Source organism: Myotis brandtii, unplaced genomic scaffold (assembly GCF_000412655.1).
Source record: "Myotis brandtii unplaced genomic scaffold, ASM41265v1 scaffold496, whole genome shotgun sequence".
Classification (NCBI taxonomy): domain Eukaryota; kingdom Metazoa; phylum Chordata; class Mammalia; order Chiroptera; family Vespertilionidae; genus Myotis; species Myotis brandtii.
This window is the reverse complement of record NW_005368921.1, coordinates 621451-642345: the sequence shown is the minus strand read 5'-3', so window position 1 is coordinate 642345 and position 20895 is coordinate 621451. Positions and strand designations below refer to the sequence as shown.

General features: G+C 44.3%; 2 protein-coding genes across 6 annotated transcripts in view; both read right to left on the bottom strand.

Moving 5' to 3' along the window:
• Nucleotides 1-4975, bottom strand: part of IKZF4 (IKAROS family zinc finger 4 (Eos)) — a 39292-nt gene extending 34317 nt beyond the window's left edge. For all 3 annotated transcript variants that reach the window (XM_014548102.1, XM_014548104.1, XM_014548107.1), the window contains exon 1: nt 4964-4975. The gene's annotated coding sequence lies outside the window, so the exon portion shown is untranslated. The remainder of the gene's footprint in view (nt 1-4963) is intronic.
• Nucleotides 2102-20253, bottom strand: RAB5B (RAB5B, member RAS oncogene family). 3 transcript variants are annotated; one of them, XM_005876717.2, is made up of 7 exons: nt 20097-20207; nt 9724-9873; nt 8120-8382; nt 6596-6747; nt 5686-5808; nt 4985-5078; nt 2102-4685 (listed from the first exon to the last, which is right to left on the bottom strand). In XM_005876717.2, exons 3-7 carry the CDS (start codon nt 8280-8282, stop codon nt 4570-4572), a joined length of 648 nt encoding a protein of 215 aa, XP_005876779.1. In that variant the 5' UTR covers nt 8283-8382; nt 9724-9873; nt 20097-20207; the 3' UTR covers nt 2102-4569. The 3 variants fall into 3 exon arrangements, with proteins under 3 accessions (XP_005876779.1, XP_014403615.1, XP_005876780.1); XM_014548129.1 differs by lacking the exons at nt 9724-9873; nt 20097-20207 and adding an exon at nt 20235-20253; XM_005876718.2 differs by lacking the exon at nt 9724-9873.
• Between the last annotated feature and the right edge of the window lie 642 nt (nt 20254-20895).

The following is a 20895-nucleotide window of genomic DNA, read 5'->3' as shown; positions in this document are numbered from 1 at the left end:
GTGCACCAGTGGGGTCCCTCGGCCTGGCCTGTGGGATTGGGCTGGAACCAGCTTTCTGATATCCCTCGAGGGGTCCCAGATTGTGACAGGGCGCAGGCCAGGCCGAGGGACCCCACTGGTGCACGAATTCGTAAATTTATAATCCCTTACCACTTTAGCCTTGTGCATTCTTCCTTTGACAATCCTAACACTATCTTACTAGTCTTTTTTTTTTAAATTGGTTTCAGAGAGTAAGGGAGAGGGAGACAGAAACATCGATGATGAGAATCATTGATCAGCTGCCTCCTGCACACCCCCTACTGGGGATTGAGCCAGCAACCATGATCTCCTGGTTCATAGGTCAACCCTCAACCACTCAGCCATGTCGGCCTGGCTTTACTAGTCTTAAAAATCAGGCTCAGGCCTGGCTGGTATGGTTGACTGTCAATCAACGAACCAGGTCACATGCCTCGGTTGTGGGTTTGATCCCCAGTAGGGGGCGTGCAGGAGGCAGCTGATCAACGATTCTTATCATTGATGTTTCTATGTCTCCCTCTCCCTTCCTCTCTGAAATCAATAAAAATATATTTTAAAAAATTTTTTTTTAAAATTTTAAAAAATATATATATATATTTTAAAAAATCAGGCTCAGCCCTGGCTGGCATGCTCATTGGTTAGAGTGTCGGCCTGTGCACCTAAGGGTCTTGGGTTCGATTACAGGTCAATGGCAGGTACCTGGGTTGCAGGTCAGATCTTCACCCTGGGTTGGGGCGTGAGTGGGAGGCAACCAATCGATGTGTCAAAAAAAAAAAAAAAAAAAAGTCAGGCTCAGCCCAAGGATAAGAGTATTTCTTAACAACAGTATCATCTCCTTGTGTGACATACACATGCTGTACATAACTGACCTTTAAACCACAACTTTTCTTTGTTTTACAGAAGAAACTGAAGCAGAGAGCAGCTAAGTCACTTATCAAGGCCGCAGCTGGTAAGTTGGCAAGAGACAGGACTGGAACGCCAGGTCTGTTTAGCACCAGTCCTCTTTCCTTTCAGATTCTTTGGAATTTAAAACTTCTCCTGCATCCATACCTAATCTTTTCTTTGTATCATTCTCTCCCACCCACCACCTTTCTGAGACTAAAGGGCTTCACATACAGCAGGAAATAAAAGCAGATCCAGGATAAATTTTCCTGTTGGGGTAAAGCCACATGATCAATAAAAAATGCTAGTTCAGTATTTTTTTAAATCCTTTTTCCATTGATCTTTAGAGAGAGTGGAAGTGTGGGAAGGAAGAAGAGAGAGAAACATCGGGGATCAAACTTACAACCCAGGTATGTGCCCTTGACTGGGAATTGAACCCTTGACCCTTTGGTCTGTGGGCCTACACACTAACCACTGAGCCAAACCGGCAAGGGCAGTGATTTTTTAAAAAATCTTTTTTTAAGTCATGGTCTCCTTTGAGATACTAATAAGGCAAAGGACCCTCTCCCTACAGAAATACATACATTTTTGCATAATACTTCACAGGAGTCACAAATTCCACCTCTCCAATTTCATCAACTATCTGCCCAAAGGTCATAGACACCCCTCCACCGCCAATATATATGTTCTGTTAAGAGGACTTAAAAAAAAAATAGCTGTGGTCAGACTTGATGAGCTCTCTAGTGGCCTGGGAATAGGAGAGATTAAACAGCAATAAAGCCCGGGACCGGTTGGTTGAGTTTCCTGTACACCAAAAGGTGGTGGGCTCAAATCCTGGTCAGGGCACATACCCAGGTTGCAGGTTCTATCCCTGGTTGGGGCCTTTATGGGAGGCAGCCAATCAATGTTTTTCTCTCACATCGATGTTTCTCTCCCCCCACCTCTCCCTCTCTCTCAAAATCAATTAAAAATTTTTTTAAAAATTCCAAAATACCCCCCAAAACAAACAAACAAATAAAACAGCAATAAAGATGCTATTTTCCAAGTTAGGTTATCTCACTATTCAAGAACAGATTAGAGGGAATAAGGAGGCACCAACATGCAGGGGAGGGTGTGTTTCTGATGCAATAAAACTACTGGGTGCCCTTTCTTCCAAATTTCTCGTGTCAAAGTAAAAAAAAAAAAAAGAAGCAACACTCCAATACACTTTTCTTTTTTTTCCTTTTTTACTTACATTAAATACATCGGTAAATCAGCAGTCGCATTCTGTTACCACGATTGTTATGTTGGAAGAGTAAGGGGGGGAAAGGCAAATGCTTTCTTAAAAGAAAAAAAGGGAACCCCCCCCCAAAAAAAAACTGATAGAAGGAAAAAATGAAGAGCTGCGAAATAAAAACTAAGATTTCCAAGCCCAAGAGAGCTCAAAGAAAAGCAGAGAGCTGGTAGGAAGTAGAAGGAAGGCAGCAGATAGGCCCAGAAGCTAAGGCCAATCCTGTTCCTAAAGGGGCTGGAGAGGGAGAAGAAGCCGGCAGAAATGGTTTCCCAGCCCCAAGGCAATGAAACATCCTCACTCCTGCTCCATGGGGAAAGCTGCACAGAGAAAGAACTTCATTTCTAAGAGACTTAAGAGAGCCATCCTAGTTCTTCCACTTTTAAGAATGCACTGGGTGCTGTTGGGGGCTGGTGAGGTGCTGGCAAAGGAAGACAAAAATGTGTATGTATTTCAGGGCCACGGGAACTAAGGCTGCCCCTGGAAAAGGAAGGGAATTGAAGCCTAAGTGGAAGAACCTAAGCTGGGTCCTTTAGAATCTCAGCCTCATGGATTTCTCAGCTGCTCTGGGACAGAAGGAAGTCTGTAAGCCAAAAGGGCAGAAAGGTTCCAATCCTAGGTCACTGAGACCTTTCCTATATTACTTTCCCCAATTTTCCCAAAACCCTAGGCTGGAACAAAAAGAAGTTTAGAATGCTCTCCTGCCTTGATGGCTTCCCAAAGACATCCTAAAATACCTGATGAGGGATGTGGAGAGAGGCTAGAGATTTAGAAAGGACCAACTTCGTCTGGTGATGTGAGACAGTTGTGAGGGACCTTCAGTGCCAGTCTCTCTGACCACAGGAACAGGTGTTATATTTTAAGGGGGCCACAAGTAGGCCTTTGTGGTGCTAGCCCCTAGTGGTACATGGATTAAGCCACTGGTTGCATGAGGGATGAGTATGGGCATAAGCATGGAGGGACTAAACTGAAGATACTAACAATGGAGAAAAGAAATAGGGCCTGATGGGAGGGGTGGGGGTGGGGGAAAGAACAGACTGTACAGTGGGAATAAAGATCATACCTATGTACAGGGAAGTAGAAAAGACATGGTAATGGGTGGGTCAAATTGAACATGAACCCTGGGGAAGGAGAGAAAACTCCTCCCTCTTGCCTGACTCCTCTTCACCCCTACCATGGTCTGTGCTATCCTGAGACCGCTCTCCAGTTGCTTCAGTTAATTCCCCAGGAAAAGCAAACCTATACCCAAGAATATAGGCTGGGAATCAGAGTTGGAGCAAGATAGCATTGGAGATTGGGCTTGAGTAGCTGCCACTCGACAGTCCCTCCCCAAACCTCATATACATCTTGGATTCCATTTAATTTAAAAGGTGAGAGGGCAGGTAAATCAATCAAAACCCCCATAAAACAAGTGTCCCAACTGAACTACCATCAATTAAAGTGCAAACTGCAGGGGGATACAATGGCTGGGGCTGAGGCCATCCAAAGGCCAGAGAGGAAAAAATGCATATGTATAAATCAGAGGATGGGTGTCAGAAACTGGTCCCTCCTCCAGTTAGATCACAGCAGAACCAAAGATGCAGGCAACCAGTGAAGATTCTTTGGAGGACTCTGGGGTCCAGAGTTCCCCCCACTATGGAGGAGAAGCTACCTAAGAGACTGAGTGAAGGGGAACTAGGCCTTGGAAGAGTTCCAGAGCCACAGATGACACTGCACCTCCACCTTCTCCTCCGCCTCCGCCTCCGCCCAGTTAACTAACAACACGACTCCCAACTGGTGCCCAAGAGCTTGCCTTCCCATTCTCACTCTACCTAGAAACACCTTCCACAAGGCCAACTCATGGATACTGCAGTGTTTTCAAATATGAGAAACTCCAACCAAATAAACCAAAAAGGAATTTTCCTTACTCCCTCCTGCTCTGAGCCGTACTCTCCCCCAGGGCCCTTAATATGACTGGACTAGACCTCTGTTCTCAGTTCCTGGGTTCACCACCTCCATCCTAGGGAGAGGAGGACAAGGGGATCAAAGACAGGGATTGACCAAAGCAGAAGGGGCAGGAGACAAAAAAATGTTTTCTGAAAAAGTGGGGAGGAGAAGGAAAGGTAAGTAGGTCACTGTCTTGCACCTATAATACAAAGTGAAGAAAGTCTGTTTTGGAAGGTAAGTCCTGGGGGATCTGACCCCCAAGCCCCAGAGTAGGGGTAGGAGGTCAGTGGCAACAGCTGCCTGGTGTTGGTTGCTGAAGCGTTAAAAAGTGCCATGACGGAGCTGTCAGGAGGCAGCCCTTGGGAGCCAGGGCTCAGTGTGCTGTTACCGTAGGGGCTGTGTGCTGAGGGTTGGGAATGGAGGTTATTTCTTAGCTCTCGTGCTAGCTCCATACTTGTTCGTTGCTAGCTACCCCCTCAGTTGCTACAACACTGGCTCTTGTTCTGCTGGGACTGCTCATGGAGATCCACACCTCGGCTTCGGCCTGCTGCACCCCCCAGATTCTGGGGTTCACTCTTTGGCAACTTCTTAGCTAGAGGCAAAAAGAGAAGGGAACAAAGTGTGGTAGATTTTAACTCATCCCCCCAAAAAAGACTATTGGGTGGGGGAGAAGTAAGGGGAAATGTGAAACATTAAAAGAATGCTCTGAAGAGGAGAGGGTTCACTATTTGTAAATTATATTAAAGACAAGCTAATGGATGGAGGTCACAATAGAAAGTTAAGGTATTTCACCAGAGGAGACACTCCCATTTATCCTTATGACTTGGGTTAGTGATCTTGCCTGGAGGTAAGGGAAAAAGACAGGAAGACCTCAGGCTGCTCTGACCTTACCTATTGCCAGGAAGAGATCATTCACGTTCATAGCTGTCTTGGCTGAGGTCTCCATAAACAATAAGCTGTTGTCATCTGCATATGCCTGGGCCTCCTGCAAGGGATGGGGTATAGTGGTGCTCAGAATGTAGGTTAAGAACAACTATGGCAATAAAATATATTAAAGAAAACAAAAAACAAAAAACAACTATGGCCTTTCCACTCCCATGTAGCACCAGAGCTAGGCAATGTCCTAGGTTCCTTCACCTTAACTCTCCTCTGAGCCAGCTGGCTCTGGACCCATATTTTGGTGACAACTCCCTCAAGGATAACCTATGGTCTAGACCACTTTATGCAACGAACAGATATCAGGAATCCTAATTATGGGAAAGAAAGGTAAGCTGCTTGGGGGCTTTTGGGTTCTGACCCTTGAACAGTCCCTTACCTTAAATTCAATTGCTCCCTCCTTCCTGTTTTCGCACTGGTACTCCCACAGCTGGTATTCCCTACCCACCTCGCTGCTCTGGAATTTTCTTCTGACTCCTCTAAAATCTCCTGGCTATCATTAGGGTCACAGTGTTGCTGTTTTTAACATGGTGCAGGACTGGGGAATGACATGATGAATGTCCTCAGATGAGGTTTCTAGAGAAGGCAGGTTTGGACAAAAGAGGTCCCAAGAACAGAGGGAGTGTATTAGAAAGGAGCTCTATGGGCCATCTTACTTCATACTCCACCATGCGCTTGTTGGCCAGGTCAGCTTTGTTCCCCGCCAGGGCAATGACAATGCTAGGACTGGCCTGTCGCTGTAGTTCCTTTACCCATGTCTTCGCTCGGGCGAAGGTTTCCTAGGAAAACATGAGGAAGAAAATAGGTGGGCTGCAATGACTGTCAATCTAGGCCCATCACCTTTAAAGCCCAGTCTCAAAACTCACCTCTTCTAGGTGGTCTTCCCTCACTGAAACCACCCATCTATACTAAGAATAGCCTAGGTCAGTGGTCGGCAAACTGCGGCTCGCGAGCCACATGCGGCTCTTTGGCCCTTTTTTGTATTTTGTGGAAGAGCCACACTCAAGGGGCCAAAGAGCCGCATGTGGCTCGCGAGCCGCAGTTTGCCGACTACTGGCCTAGGTGGTCGTCACACCCTCACTCTGTGATGCCCTCACGCCGTCACAATCCCACAATCCATCACTAGGAGGCTGCATGCTCAGCGGGCGAGTGTGGGTGGGCGGGGACTTGACGCTGCATGTGCGGAGGCGGGGCCCAGTGGCCACTCCATGCAGCCAGGCCTGGGGGTCCCACGGCTCTATGTGGCGCAGAGGCGGGACCCCTGGCTCCGTCCTACCTCTTTGGGGCAATCCATCGAGGAGCCCTGGATGGGTGGGTGGGGCCTACCTCTTTGGGGCGATAGGTCTAGGGGCTCCCGCACTGTGAGAGGGCACAGGCCAGGCTGGGGGACCCCTTCACCCAGTGCACGAATTTCATGCACAGGGCCTCTAGTCTCTGATAATTTATTACCTTTGTCTTCTTAGCACTTGGAAGCATAATTTTGTTATTTTGAGAACTTGTTTTCTCTCCCCCACCTAATTTAATTCCTATAAGTGAAAGCAAGGATCACCCTCTCAGTCCACTTACCTGATTAGTAATGTCATACACCACAATTGCAGCTTGGGCACCTCTGTAGTACATGGGGGCCAAGCTATGGTATCGCTCCTGCCCTGCTGTGTCCCAGATCTCAAACTTGACTGTTGTGTCATCTAGGCAAACGGACTGGGTGAGGAAGGCCGCTATGGATAAGAGAATGGAGAAGCAGTTGTGAGAGGATGAATGGGAACATTCCACACCCCTTCAAAATATCTCCACTCTCAGCCTAAGACCAGTCATGACTTGGGTAATTCAGCTACAGGAAAAGGTTTAGTGTTCTCTTTATATATATTCCTGGAACCAGGAGTAAGACCAGAAGACCATGCTTGGCTAAGTCCTTCCTGCAGAAGTTTCTCTCGTCTAAGGAGTGGGTGCACATCATAAATAAAGTATGAGGGACAGAAAGAACTGGCACTTACACCAGAGTCATCCCTCTTCTAACCAAAATAAGAGATAATGACAGAGATAATAAGCTTCAGATAAAACTCACATCAAGAACTGAATAGAGAAGAAAAAAAATAACTGATTAGAAGATTTTAAAGTTTGATGGGAGGTCCCACCTTTATCAATGTTATTTGTCTGTTACTTTTTCTATAATTTTCTGCTGGCCTAAGACCACCACATTTTCTTTTTTTTTAAAGAACATTTTATTTATTTATATTTTGTTAATCCTCACTCGAGGATATTTTTCCATTGATCTTTTAGAGAGAGTGCAAGAGAGAAGGAAAGATAGGGAAGAAACATCAATGTAAGAGAAACACATTGATTGGCTGCCTCCTGCACGCGCCTCAACCAGGGCCTGAGGTATGTGCCTGGAATTGAACTGGGGACCCTTTGGTCCGCAGGCCGACGCTCTATCCACTGAGCCAAGCCGGCTAGGGCAAGAATACCACATTTTCAAGGTGACTAGTACAGGCGGGGAAATAGTAACATGGAGTTCTCATAAGTGATCTTTTATTGAATTAGCAACCTACTTTTGAGGTAGTGGCAGGGAGAAGGTAGCAAATGTGGGAAAGGCAAATGGCCTTTATCTTTCATATTTAATTCCAGCCTCTATTTTATCAGATATGTGCATCAGAATGCACATACATATATGCCTACACCCCTACCGCCTTCAACACTAATCAGTAGATCTAGGGTAGGGCCCAAGCATGCATAGGATGAAAATGTTCCCCAGATGATTCTGGTGTGTATCTCTGATTATGAATCTGCTCCAAACCACCCCTGCTCAAGATGACACTCAGCTGAACTTGACTGGGATTCAGATGAGAATAGGGGGAGGGAGACAGATAAAAATTAGTGGTTTTATTGGTGAGCTAAGGTCAATCTTCTTTCTGTAGAAAGCAAGAAGATGAATATATACCTGCTTTTTGGCATTATGGCTTTTTCTTTCTTTCTGTTTTATAAAGGATTTCCATTCCAGGGAGCTAAGACGGCCAGCTTCAGTTAGGTCCCTAGATCTCCCTTCAAAAGCCTTACTAAGCATTGAACCTTTTCTTTCCCTGAGATACTCACCTCCAATGGTGCTCTCCTGGTACTCATGGAATTGTCCTTTGACAAAACGTAACACCAGGCTAGACTTTCCCACTGCAGATTCACCCAACAGGACCAATTTGAACTGGCATATTTTGCTGGCCTGGGGCTGCCCATTGGGCCTGGCTGTGCTTCTGCTAGTCATGGCTAGATTTTCAGAGTGGGAAAGGGTGGAGGGAGGGGAATGCCACAAAGCGGCAAAGGGGGGAGGGGGAAGGGGAGGGGACTTCCAGGCTTCAACAGTCCTGTAAGAAAAAAATCGGGTAAAATTAAAACAGACCCATTATAGTTACAATCACTTTTTAGACAAAGGATAGAATCTCTTCATTTCTTTGCTCCTATCTATCTATATCTATATATATATAAAAGGCTAATATGCAAAGTGTCCCCTCGGGAGTTAGACCGGGAGGCCAGGAGTTCGATCGATCGCTATGACGTGCGCTGACCACCAGGGTCCTAGCCAGAAGCTGGGGAAGGAAGGTCCTGGCTGGCAGCCGGAAGGCCCCAATCGGCCCTGATTGCTGACCAGGCCTAGGGACCCTACCTGTGCACGAATTTCGTACACCGGGCCTCTAGTGATCTTATAATCATCCACCGTTTGGTTACACCACTGAGTGTAACCAGGCAGCTGACACTCAGTGGTAAGAGTGGAGAACGATAAAATAAGAACTGCATCTGAAGTAGAGTTTACACTACTACATAATCCCCAAGTGCCAACGGAGCCAAAGTGGAGACTGAAAACTGTGTAGAAGAAGTCTACTCCTTCCATTAATTTCTCACCATGTCTTTAAAGAATAGCAAATTGATCAACTTTTAGTTGGCCTGAAGAACATCTAGATCCACCTACAAGTACCGTAGATCCTCAGTATCTCCCTGGTTTCCTGGGGCTGTCCTTTTTTAAAAAAATGTTTTTATTGATTTTATTTTTTGTTTGTTAGTGTTTTTCTTTCTTTTTTTAAAATTGATTTTAGAGAGAGAGGAAGGGAAAGGGAGAAACATCGTTAGGAGAGAGAAACAACGATGTGACAGAGAAACATCGATTGGCTACCTCTTGTACACCCCCTACTGGGGATCGAGCCTGCAACCCTGGCATGTACCCTAACAGGGAATTAAACTAGTGACTTTTTGGTGCACAGGACAACACTCAACCAACTGAACCATACCAGCTAGGGCTTGGGGCTGTCCTTTTTCTTCCTCCTGCTCTGCTTTTTTCTAGCTTTCAAAAGAAGGGATTCATTCTAGTGGTGTGGGAATGTCAATCCTCCTAATAGTGGAGGGCTATCTTCTGGTTCTGTATCCTTCATATGTGACCAGTCTTCTTGATATTTCTGAAAATCTAACCAAGGTCCAATTGCCAGAAAATCTACACATTTATGGTCAAAGGTGAGTAGAGAATCATCAACTCTTTCATTTTGCTTCTGCCACCTCCCCACGTCTGAAAGTTTCTTAAGTCTAAGAGTCAGTAGGCTTGACCTGCTCTCAACTTGCAGCTGTCTTCCTAGTGCTTAGGGATTAGATTACCCTCCATACTAAAAGGGCCTAACAGCTGTAGTCCTCCAAATTAGAGACAGAGAAAGAAGGTATACCTTCTAAACACATGCAGGAATCTCCAGGGGATGGTGTAAGAGTAAATCTTCAAGCAATAAATATTTGATGAAAGAATAAACTTGAGGTGTACAGGAGGTAGCCAATCGAGCCTTCTCTACCTTCCTTCCAAGAGGCTAGGAAAGCTGGTGCTGGAGGAGGCAGAGAGAGAAGTAGGGCTTCAGGAGGCTAATCATGCAAACCTGAATACTTCATCAATCTGACTCTGAGGGGGAAAGAAACTAAGGCATTCAAAGAAGAAGTTAGTATGATCAGAGCATGCAAAACTTCTAAAATCTAAGCATTGCTTGGGTTGTACTCTGCTTGTTCAAATTAATTTTTCCCTTCTCTAGTGACTCCACAATCATCATACTCTACAGTATATGTGGGGAAACATTTTGTCACTATAGCAAGTTGTTTTGAAGTCAAATCAGGGTTAAAATCTCTGCAACCCCAGTAAAGACAGAAAAATCATACAGGAGGCAGTGCAGAGTCCAATTCTGTGGCTGTGGAGTACAATTGACTGGGTTTATTTTACAGTTCTGCTTATTAGCTGTGAAACTTTGGGCCAGTTACTAAATCTTATCAGTGTACTCCTTTTCTCATCTGTAGAATGGGTAACAGCCTTATGAGGACCTACTTCCTAAGGTTGTGAGGATTCAATGAGATAACACACATAAAGAATTTGTGTGTTTGACCTAAAGTGCTCAAATGATTATTAAGTTACTAATCATTATTAATATGACATCAAGAAAAATTTTCTGGCCTTGGCCAGGTAGCTCAGTTGGTTAGAGCATTGTCCCCATAAGCCAAGGTTGCAGGTTTGATCCCCTCAGGGCACATATAAGAAGAAACCAATGAATGCATAAATAAGTGGAACAAATAGAGTTTCTCTCTCTCTCTCTTTCCATTCCTCTCTCTCTAAATTCAATTTTAAAAAGAAAGAAAAAAATATGTTCTGCTCAAGTCTTACCTTCTACTTTTATAAAATGGAAAAAATGCCTACCTCATAGAGTGGCTATAAGGACTAAGTGAAAGATTTATTTTGCATAGCATTAATAAATGAGATAGTTTTGCTACTGAGTGGCCCTAATTCACAGAAAAGATCAATTTAATATACTAAGGTATAATTCAGAATTGGTTATCAATATATTCCTAAAAAGCAACCATAACATAAAAGAGATAGAGAAAAAAGAAAGTGTCGGCTCTGGCTGGCTGGCTGAGTTGGTTGGAGCATCTTCCTGATATGTCAAGGTTGCGGGGTTGATCCCTAGTCAGGGCACATACAAGAATCAACCAATAAGTGGGAACAGCAAATCAATGTTTCTCTCTCTCTAAAAAAAACAAAAAAACAAACAACAAAAAAACCCCACAAAAAACTATAAAGAGAAAATTGGAAGAGGAACGAGATAGAAGTGAGAACTTAGAAAAGTATATTAGAGTAAGACAGAGGAATGGAACAAATTACTCTGATCCTACTAGGTATTCTATAGTCTCTTAGGCCAGTGTATCCTAAGAATCCAGATTCACATATGCCATTTTTTTATTAAGTTTTCACTGGTCTATGATGAAATGATAAAAATAAAGACAATATAGCATGTTTTTCATAAAGCTAAATTTATTAAACTTGAATATATTCTTTATAACAAGATTTATAATTTCTTAGAATTAATTTTCTCTCAAATATATATATATATATATATATACACACACACACACATATATATATATATGAAAAACCTCTAAAATCTATTGTGAAGTAAAAAATATGCTGTAGACTAAAACATGTGGTTGGATCCTATTTCTGTAAAAAAGACAGTTCTGCACAGAAAAAAGTATGGAAAGATACACATCCATTTGTTAACAGTGGTTACCTCGGAAGAGAGTGGGAATGAGGAAAATGGTATGTGAAGGATTCAGATTTTTTTCATTCTACATAATTCTTTTTTAACAGGAAATATATTTTTTATAAACTTCCTAAACAACTGTTTGGGTGGGGTTTTTTTTTTTTTTTTAATGCTTAAAAAATTTATGGTGACAGGCAGTAGTAAACTTTCTAAATATAATTACTTGGGGGGAAAAAACAATTAAAATTAATTGGTCCATGAAACCCAAAATTCTGTAGTGCAAGAACCAGTATTAATTAGCTTCTTAACCAATGTTATAGTTCTTTAGCTGTTTTCACCCTCAAACCTTTAGTTTCTCAAACTGAGGCTATAAGCCAATAGTGGCCGTGAAATGACTTGGTGGATGATGGTAAGTATATTAAAAAGAAAATTAAGCGTAACTACAAATAGTAAGCATAAGAATCATGTTGTGCCCTGGCCTGTGTTTCTCAGTGGTTAGAGTGTTGGCCACACATTAAAGCAGTGGTTCTCAACCTGTGGGTCGCGACCCCTTTGGCGGTGGAACGACCCTTTCCCAGGGGTCGCCTAAGACCATCATTGCATATCAGATATTTACATTACGATTAATAACAGTAGCAACATTACAGTTATGAAGTAGCAACGAAAATAATTTTATGGTTGGGTCACAACATGAGGAACTGTATTTAAAGGGCCAGAAGGTTGAGAACCACTGCATTAAAGGGTCTTGGGTTTGATTCCCAGTCAACTGGGAATACCTGGGTTGCAGGTCTGATCCCTGTCCCAGTCAGGGTGTGTGCTGACAGCAACCAATTGATGTTTCCCTCTCTCATCCCCCCCTCCCTCCTTTCTACTCTCTCTAAAAAAATCAATGGGAAAAAATATCCTCAGGTGAGGATTAATAGCAAAAACAACAAAAAAGAATCATATCGTAAAAATGTCTCTTGTATATGTACACACACTGAATTTTGATGTAAAATGCCTTTTTTTAAAAAAGTGAGTCGTGACCAAAATAATTTTAAAAACACTGCTTTAGAGAGGCCTGACACTGAAAGATGGGTTAGTAGGGGATAGAAGGAAGTCTAGTCTCTGGCCAGCCTATAGGCCATAGTTAATTTCACTCCTAGATGGAATTAAGATGAGGACTGAGTACAGGGATTAGAGGATTCTCCAATCCTGCTACTAAAGTTATGAAAACTGAAAGCCAAACTAGACAGACACAGTCCCATGTAGTAGTAAGGGCTTTGTTATTGTGCAAGCCTGAATTTTATTCCCTTTCTCAGTTAACCCACTGTGATCTTAGGCTACTCACTCTCTTTTGCCTTTCTGAGCCTCAGCTTCCTTATCTATAAGGATGAACAGGGGAGAGGGGAGAGTAGCAAAGAGCAGGATTTGAATCCAAAGTTCTGGGTACATTTAAGAAATTTGTTTCTCTTAGGGTTACTCAACTTCTGTGAGGATGAGTTATTATCTTTTTAAATATATTTTTGTTGATTTTAGAGAGGAAGGGAGAGAGAGAGAGAAACATCAATGATGAGAGAAAATCATTGATTGGCTGCCTCCTGCATGCCCCCTACTGGGGATCAAGCCTGCAACCCGGGCATGTGCCCTGACCGGGAATTCAACTATGACCTCCTGGTATACAGGTTAACACTCAACCACTGAGCCATGCCGGATGGGCAGGATGAATTATTTTTAAAAACCTATTTATGTGGTTCATATACACTGTTTCATAGGAAAAGAGGCAAGGTCATCATAAAACTCTACACTTTAAATTTGAAAACAGATGACACAATAGAAAAATAACTACATTAAAAAAAATTACTGCAGGGGGGGGAGGTTGGGGGTTAATGGGGGGGATGAGGACACCCTTGTAATACCTTAACCAATAAAGAAATTAAAGATGAAAACAAAAAAACAAAAATAAAAAAAATAACTGCAGATGATAAACTGATCAAGTTTCCTTTAGGTGACATGATACTCTTTTTTAAATCCTCACCTGATAATATATTTTTATTGATTTTTAGAGAAAGAGGAAGGGAGAAACATCGATCGGTTACCTCCCATACATGCCCTGACTGGGGACCAAACCTGCAACTTTTTGGTGTATGGGATGACACTCCAATCAACTTAGCCACTCAGCCAGGGCATATATTATACAGTACTCTAAAGAAACAACAGGAAAAGTTACTAGAATCTTCAACTTATTCCTTTACCTTTTTAAAAAATATTTTTTTTTATGGATTTCAGAGAGGAAGGTAGAGGGAGAGATAGAAACATCAATGATGAGAATCATTGATCAGCTGCCTCCTGCATGCCCCCTACTGGGTTTGAGCCCCCAATTCAGGCATATGCCCTGACTGGGAGTTGAACCGGTGAGCTTAGTTTCCGGATGGATGCTCAACTGCTGAGCCATACCCAGCTGGTCTACCTTTTATCTATTTTAAAACATGATCTAAGGGGCAGAACACTAAGCCTTAATGTTACTATTCTACAAAATTAAAACATGGAAATTAGAGTAGACTGAATTCTCATGGGCAGACACATCACTGTAGGCTTGGGAAAACAGTAGGGAGTTGGGGAAGAGTGAAGATAGGAAACAGTCACAGACATACTCAGGTTGCAAAGCCCTGATCAATAACCCCCGCAGACAGTAAGTCAAACCAGAGCTCAGACACACAATCAGCAAACTTTCTTGCTACTAAGCAACCTTGGCTTATCAGAGATCAGTAACCAGTGGGTTATAAAAGACTACCTCCCACCCCAATGTGTCACCCTCAATATGTCCTTCTTCCCTGTTCACAGGAATTGATGGGCTGTCCATCGCTATGCCTTGATCTTTAATCCCGACATATTTATAAGGGCATCATGGCTTTTTTTATGCAATAGCTAGCTAGACTCTCAAAAAATCAGGGGTACAAAAATGAAATAATATCTGTAAGATTCAATTGACTTCACTATTCTGGTAGTGACTTTTTTGCTAAGTGTTGATAGTGGGCAAATGATCCATTCAAAGGTAAACAATAAACCACAGCCAACCAGTCAAGTAGTGTGATGATTATTACCTCTAGACCTGAGACAAAAATAAAGAGGGAGGAAGGAGATTTTCCTTTCAACCCTTTCAGTTCAGAACAGAAGAAACCAGATTTAACTTCCCTTAGAAGTGCAGCTCCACAAGAATGACTTATCAGATGACCATTAACTAGGGAGGACTGAGGCTTGACCCTGGCAACAGCCCACTGGGAGAGGGGAAAGAGGGAGGATAAAGGGGCAGGTTCTTTTTAGATGGGCAGCTCTCCCACCAGTGCAGGAAAGTATGAATAGGAAGGCTTTCTCAGCCAGCTGATCCCAGCTAGAACACAACTCTGTTCCTTTGGCTTCCTTCCACTTGGTAGCTTTGAGTTCCTTCCACTTGGTAGCATATGCCTACTACATATGAAGCCTCTCACCTATCTACAGAGACTGAGTTCCAAGTATATAGCCACTAGTCTCCATTCCCAAATGTCAGCCATGTAAAGTCAGTTTGCCAGGTAAGAAGCAATCTAGAGGTCATCTACCCAGTCTCTGTATTTTATAGGTGAGGAAACCAAGGCACATAAAATTAATCACCTTGCCTGGTGTTACCATACAGACAGCTATCAGCTGTCACACAGCTGTTTAGTAGCAAATCTTCTCTAACACGTACTCCCAGTCAGGTACTCTTGCTACTATTATACCACTATACCTCCTAGGGAAGCAATAGATACTGAACTCTGAAGAGGGCACCAGGACAGGAACAAGAGCTGAGATTGGATAGAATTTCTGCCTCTATTCATTTTAGATAAGTACTTCCTTTGGGACTAAATGTTAGGAAGACCTAGGCTTTCCCTGCGTACTGGGATCCAGTCCCACATCCTTCTGACAAAAGGACTCATTATTATGCCTTTCTAGAAGGTCTTGACCAACGCCTGCCAGGACAGCTGAAAGAAACAATTTAATGGAAGGTGATAGGGAAAGAAGTGGTAACTTTTGCAGAATTCAGTGGGCCTTGGGATTAATGGGAGAGATTTATTGAGTATGGAAGATAGGGCAGAAGCCAGTAAAAACCTTCAACTTGCAAACTTTATTTAGATTCCAAATTACAAACATCTTGTACTGAGAGCTCCACCATTTGGCTCAGCTCTTTCATTGTGTTGATCTAGTGTTAACCAGTGAATCACTGGCTTGAATGAGAGAGTCCTTCCACTTCCCCCTCTCTTTCCCTTATATTTCCCTAAGAGGCAAAAAGCATACTTCTCTCTTATCAGCATGATAGTACAAACTCCCTACTATTGACCTAGGAAAGATTGGAATGCCCTTTTACACCTTGCCTGCCTAGCAAACTTCTAATGTATTTTTCAAAGCCCAGCTCAAATGTCACCTTCTCTATGAAATTGCATAATTACCCTCTCACCCCAGCAGTATTCATCACTGCTTCCTCTGGGGTCACACAGTATTAAGACTGTATTACTATCACAGCATTTATTATGTCATATTAGTTTAAACTATGTACTTCTCAAAAAGTGTGACTACTTTTTATGTTATCTTGAATCTCCAGAGCAGAGCACAATACCTGATCCCTAGTAGATGTTCATTAAATGCTCCTTATATTAAGGCCAAAGCAATCCTGCTTCCTCCCTCCATTAACTCCTCCCCTTCCATGCCATCTGGATAGCTTCTTACTTATTTCCAGTTGGAAAAGTTTTTAATCAGCCTCAGAGAACCAATTCTCTCCCTGGCTGCTTTGTGATCTCCCTTGGATGGAGGGCCCCCTAGGGACCCAACCCACAAGGTACTGTTGCAACTCATATGGGCTAACTGCTTTTCCTGTCACCCGTTACTATGCCTCAAATGGCCTAATCACACCGAACATGTGGCCCTCCCACCCTAACACTGAAGCAACTATGGCTAAATAAGAAAATTCCCTGAATTTTCAGTTGATATTAATGTTCAAAAAACTTTGGGCCATTATCTCTATTAATTCTTGACCTTGAGAAACACAAATTAAAAATAAAAAACACAATACCTCATATAGCCCTAGCTGGTGTGACTCAGTGGATAGAGCGTTAGCCTGGGGACTGAAGGGTCCTAGGCTGGATTCTGGTCAAGGGCACATACCTCGTTTCCAGGCTCGATCCCTGGCAAAGGCATGTGGGAGGCAACCAATTGATGTGTCTCTCTCACATCAATGTTTCTATGTCTCTTCCTCTCCCTTCCACTCTCTTTAAAGAAATCAATGGAAAAATATCCTCAGGTGAGGATTAACAAAAACAACACACACACAAATACTCATACCACCACAGAGCTTGAGGACACTGAAAAGGTACCCACGGTCCCTAAACAGAAGCTACAACCTGGTTCAGAAATTTGCACAGAATTTGCTCACACGGATGGCTCCTTACTCAGCTTAGTTACTATTCAGTCAATGACTAAATCTTTCCTAAAATACTCTTGGGAAGTGGGAGTGTACTGTGTAGGGTTTTAAGGTATCCTTCCTCCTAGAGAGCTGTTGCATTTCCTTAAGTCACTGTCTTACACTTTGTTTACTTTCCAATCTGAATGCCTTAGGAATAGGAGCTATACACTTATTTCTCCTACCCTCTGCCTCCTCAGAAGCCAAATCCTTATCTATGTACACAAACAAGCAAACTATAGAAGAGCAATCTTGCTCCTGGGCAAAGTAAGAGAAGATATAAGGTATGACTTCAAGGGCAATAGGAAAGCCCCCATCTCCAAGTAAATTTTTGTAACTCAAGGTTTATGTTTGAAATTCTATATTGATAATTCCACTCCTTAGCTCCTTCTTATGAAACAAAAACTCTTGGGAAGATTAATACTTTAAGGGACTATTTGTTACTTACACCTTAATATGAAGCAATTTCAGATCATTTCTTAAAGGTTGGCTTTGATTAAGGGGAAGGTAGAAAAGACCAAGAAATATATAAAGAAAGGGACAGGATATCACCAGGATGTAGAACACGGCAAAGTCTAGAGAGGATTAAAACACACACATACAAACTCCTACAATTTTCTCTAGGACTGGCTTTGCCGGAGAGGAAATAAAAACTCCTGGGGGACACAGTCAAGGTTTCTGTGCAAAGGCTGGGCATATCAGAGGACTTCTAAAGCCAGTAAGGATAAATTCAACAAGGAGGTAGTATGAAATGTCCCAGTTGTGCTAGGTTTAAAGGACAGCCAATTTCTTATCTAGAGAAACTTGGGAGCTTCTCATAGAAAGATACAAGGGACCCTTAGGAGAACCATCATCTTCTTTTAGGATAATGAAAGGACAGTCATATAATCTACACAGGCAGAGACCATGAACAAGAAGATAGAGGTCTCACATTTCTCATTTAGCAGAGATGCCAATAGTACTCCCAAACAAAATGATTCTCCTTCATGTTTTTTTCCTGCTCATAAAAGAGAAAAAAGTTTTGGCCATCTATCTGGGCATTTTCTAAGATACCCACCGCACAACTGGGGTGTGTGTAAGGTGAGGGATAACCCAGAGTACAGCTCTTTGCTTGTCTGAATTTGATAGAAGCAAGACAAGAAGAACTGTGAAAGGAGCACAATAAATAACAGAGTATCATCCCAGAAGGGAAACTGAAAAGAACGAGACCAGCGTTTGGTAGGAACATAAAACAAAATTGCCTTTGGTGGCACATTCCCCAAAGCAAAGCAAGATTAGTCTCATCTGCTATCCCTTATCTCTGACCTTTCTGGATGAAATGTAATTGGTGAGGTTATGTGTGGAAGGATTTACACTTTTTACACTTATGTACAGCTTGAATATTTAAAAATATGTACATATTACTTTTCACATTAAGAAGAAATGTAGTTACAAAATACATTGGTATAAAAGGAAAAAAGGAGGAAGTATAAGGGAAAACCCAAAAAGATCCAATCTATGGGAGACTAAGGTCAGAAGACCATTAAAAACATATGGGAGGAGGGGACTCCTGTGCCTTAGAAATACATCTTCCTTTTCTCTACTCACCCCTTTCCCCAAGTGCCTTACTGTTTGCTATTTTTTTAAAATATATTTTTATTGATTACAGAGAGGAAGGGAGAGGGAGGGATAGAAACATCAATGATGGGAAAGAATCACTGATGGGCTGCCTCCTGCACGCCCCCTACTGGGCACCCAGCCCGCAACCCGGGCATATGCTCTTGACTGGAATTGAACCTGGGACCCTTCAATCCGCAGGCGGATGCTCTATCCACTGAGCCAAACCAGCCAGGGCTGTTTGCTATTTCTAACCGGGGCTCCTGAAGAAGTAAACAAAGAACAGGGGTGATGGCAACCTTGTGGAACAGAATTTCTCTTCCCCAAATCCCTTCCTCAAGTGATATCACTTCTTATTTCCAGCGTTGGTTCCACCTAATCATTACCTGCCTAGGAAACAACCAAGTCTAAGTCCTACAAAGTTTCACTAACTATGCTTGGAAGCTCTCCTGGGGGCTGGGGAATCCCTCAGCCCCTTTCCAGGGCAGAGGAGCTTGCTCATTCCCCACTTCCAAGTGAGAGCTATGGTATCCACCACAGACCACATTACTGCGTGGGAAAACAAGCAAACATCCCCCAAATCCAACTTCTCAGCTCTTGCACAAGGACTGCACCCTAAACCATCCGAGGCTGGTAGGAAGAAACAGAGCGTGCACTCTCCAGCTGAAGCCAAGGGAAAGTGTAGGGTCTAGGTTTGGAACAGCCAACAGTCACAAGAAAAAAAAATTACGTTTGTTTTCATTGGCTACCCTGGGAGTACCCAAAACTTCCAGTTACCACATCTCCACACTCAATGGGAACAAAAGAGTGGGTCTCCCAAGCCCCAGAGCCTCCAGCCCACCCTGGAGCGACCCCACAAGCTGCACGGTGACACCAGGCCCTGCGTCCAGCTCCCCAACTACCTCAGCCTTCTCTGTTAGGAAAGCTTTCTTCGCTGGCCTCCCGAACCCAAATCCTCCTCTCCGCTCAACTCCGGGGCACCCTCGCTATTGTTATAATTGTCACTTTCCCGGAAAAAGAAGGCTTCCTACCCAACTCAGAACCCTTCTTGGGCCCTTCCAATCAGACCTCTCGAGAGCGCCAGCCCCGGTGACGCTCGGGGCCGGGCGTTGGGGCTGACCCCTCCTCACCTCCCCGCAGATGGGCTTACCTCACCGGCTGCCCGGCCTTTCCTCCAGCTCCTCCCTCTCAGCGCTGCTCAATGAGGCCTGCCCTGCCCTCACACAGACCGCGGCCTCGCGTGCCCACTCCCAGCCCCGCCGCCGGCAGAACCCAGCCTCACCAACTTCGGGCTCCCAGCCCGCCTAGCCCCCTCCCCAGCGCCCCCATAAGGCCTGCCGGGGCCCGGCCCCCTTCTCCCCTCTCCAGTGGGCCGCTCTAACCCCATCGCTGAGGCCCAGACCCGCCTCTGCTCTCAGGCCAGGCTGCTCTCCTCTCCTGGGCGCCTCCGCCCCTACCCTATAGGGCTCCATCAGCCCGGTACCTGGGGCTCCGTCTCCCCCGTCGGGCCCAAGCCTGTGTCGAACAGACAAACAGCCGCAGCTCAACCAAACCCTCCAGCCCCTCCTCCTCCTCCTCGCCCTGGGGCGGGGGCCCCGGCCAATAGCACGATTACGCCTACCATCAAGGGTGGGCTCTGTGTGCGCCGCTCCGCCAATCCTCCGGAGAAAGGCGGGCCTGTTTCGGCGCTGTCACCAACGAGGAAGAGCCTGGGACCGGACAGGCGTGTCCCCAGGCCAATAGGAAGAGGGAAACCTTGAATATGGACAGGGTGAGGAGCCATTGACGAGGGAGCTCCCCGAGACAGGAGGCGGTACACTGTTGACAGGCGTACAGACCAACCAATAAACTCTTGACACCCTCATGACCCCGCCTTTTGACTCATAAACATCTAATCAGGTGAGTGACGGAGGCGGGCCGAAGGGAAACTTTAACCAGTACGGCGAAAGTTCGGGACTTGAATGGCAGGCAAGGCGGGGTTGAAGGAAGCCTCTGACCTTCGCCCCTCCCCCCGGATTTGGCAGGGACTGACGAGCGCCCCTCCCTCTAGGACCAATTTGCGGGCGTGAAGGGAAATACCTCTCCGTGGGAGCCGGAGCCTGGGGGTTTAAGCAGCCTTTAAGTCGGGGCTTCCTCCTTTTAGTGGGGCCTCAGAGTACAGGGAATTTTAGGGTGGGCGGTCTGAGATGACTTTAATGAGGGGAGACAATGGCAGCCCCACGAACCGGTAGCTTGGGGAGACTTTAGCCCCTTCATAATAATTTTTCATCCAGACAGTTGAC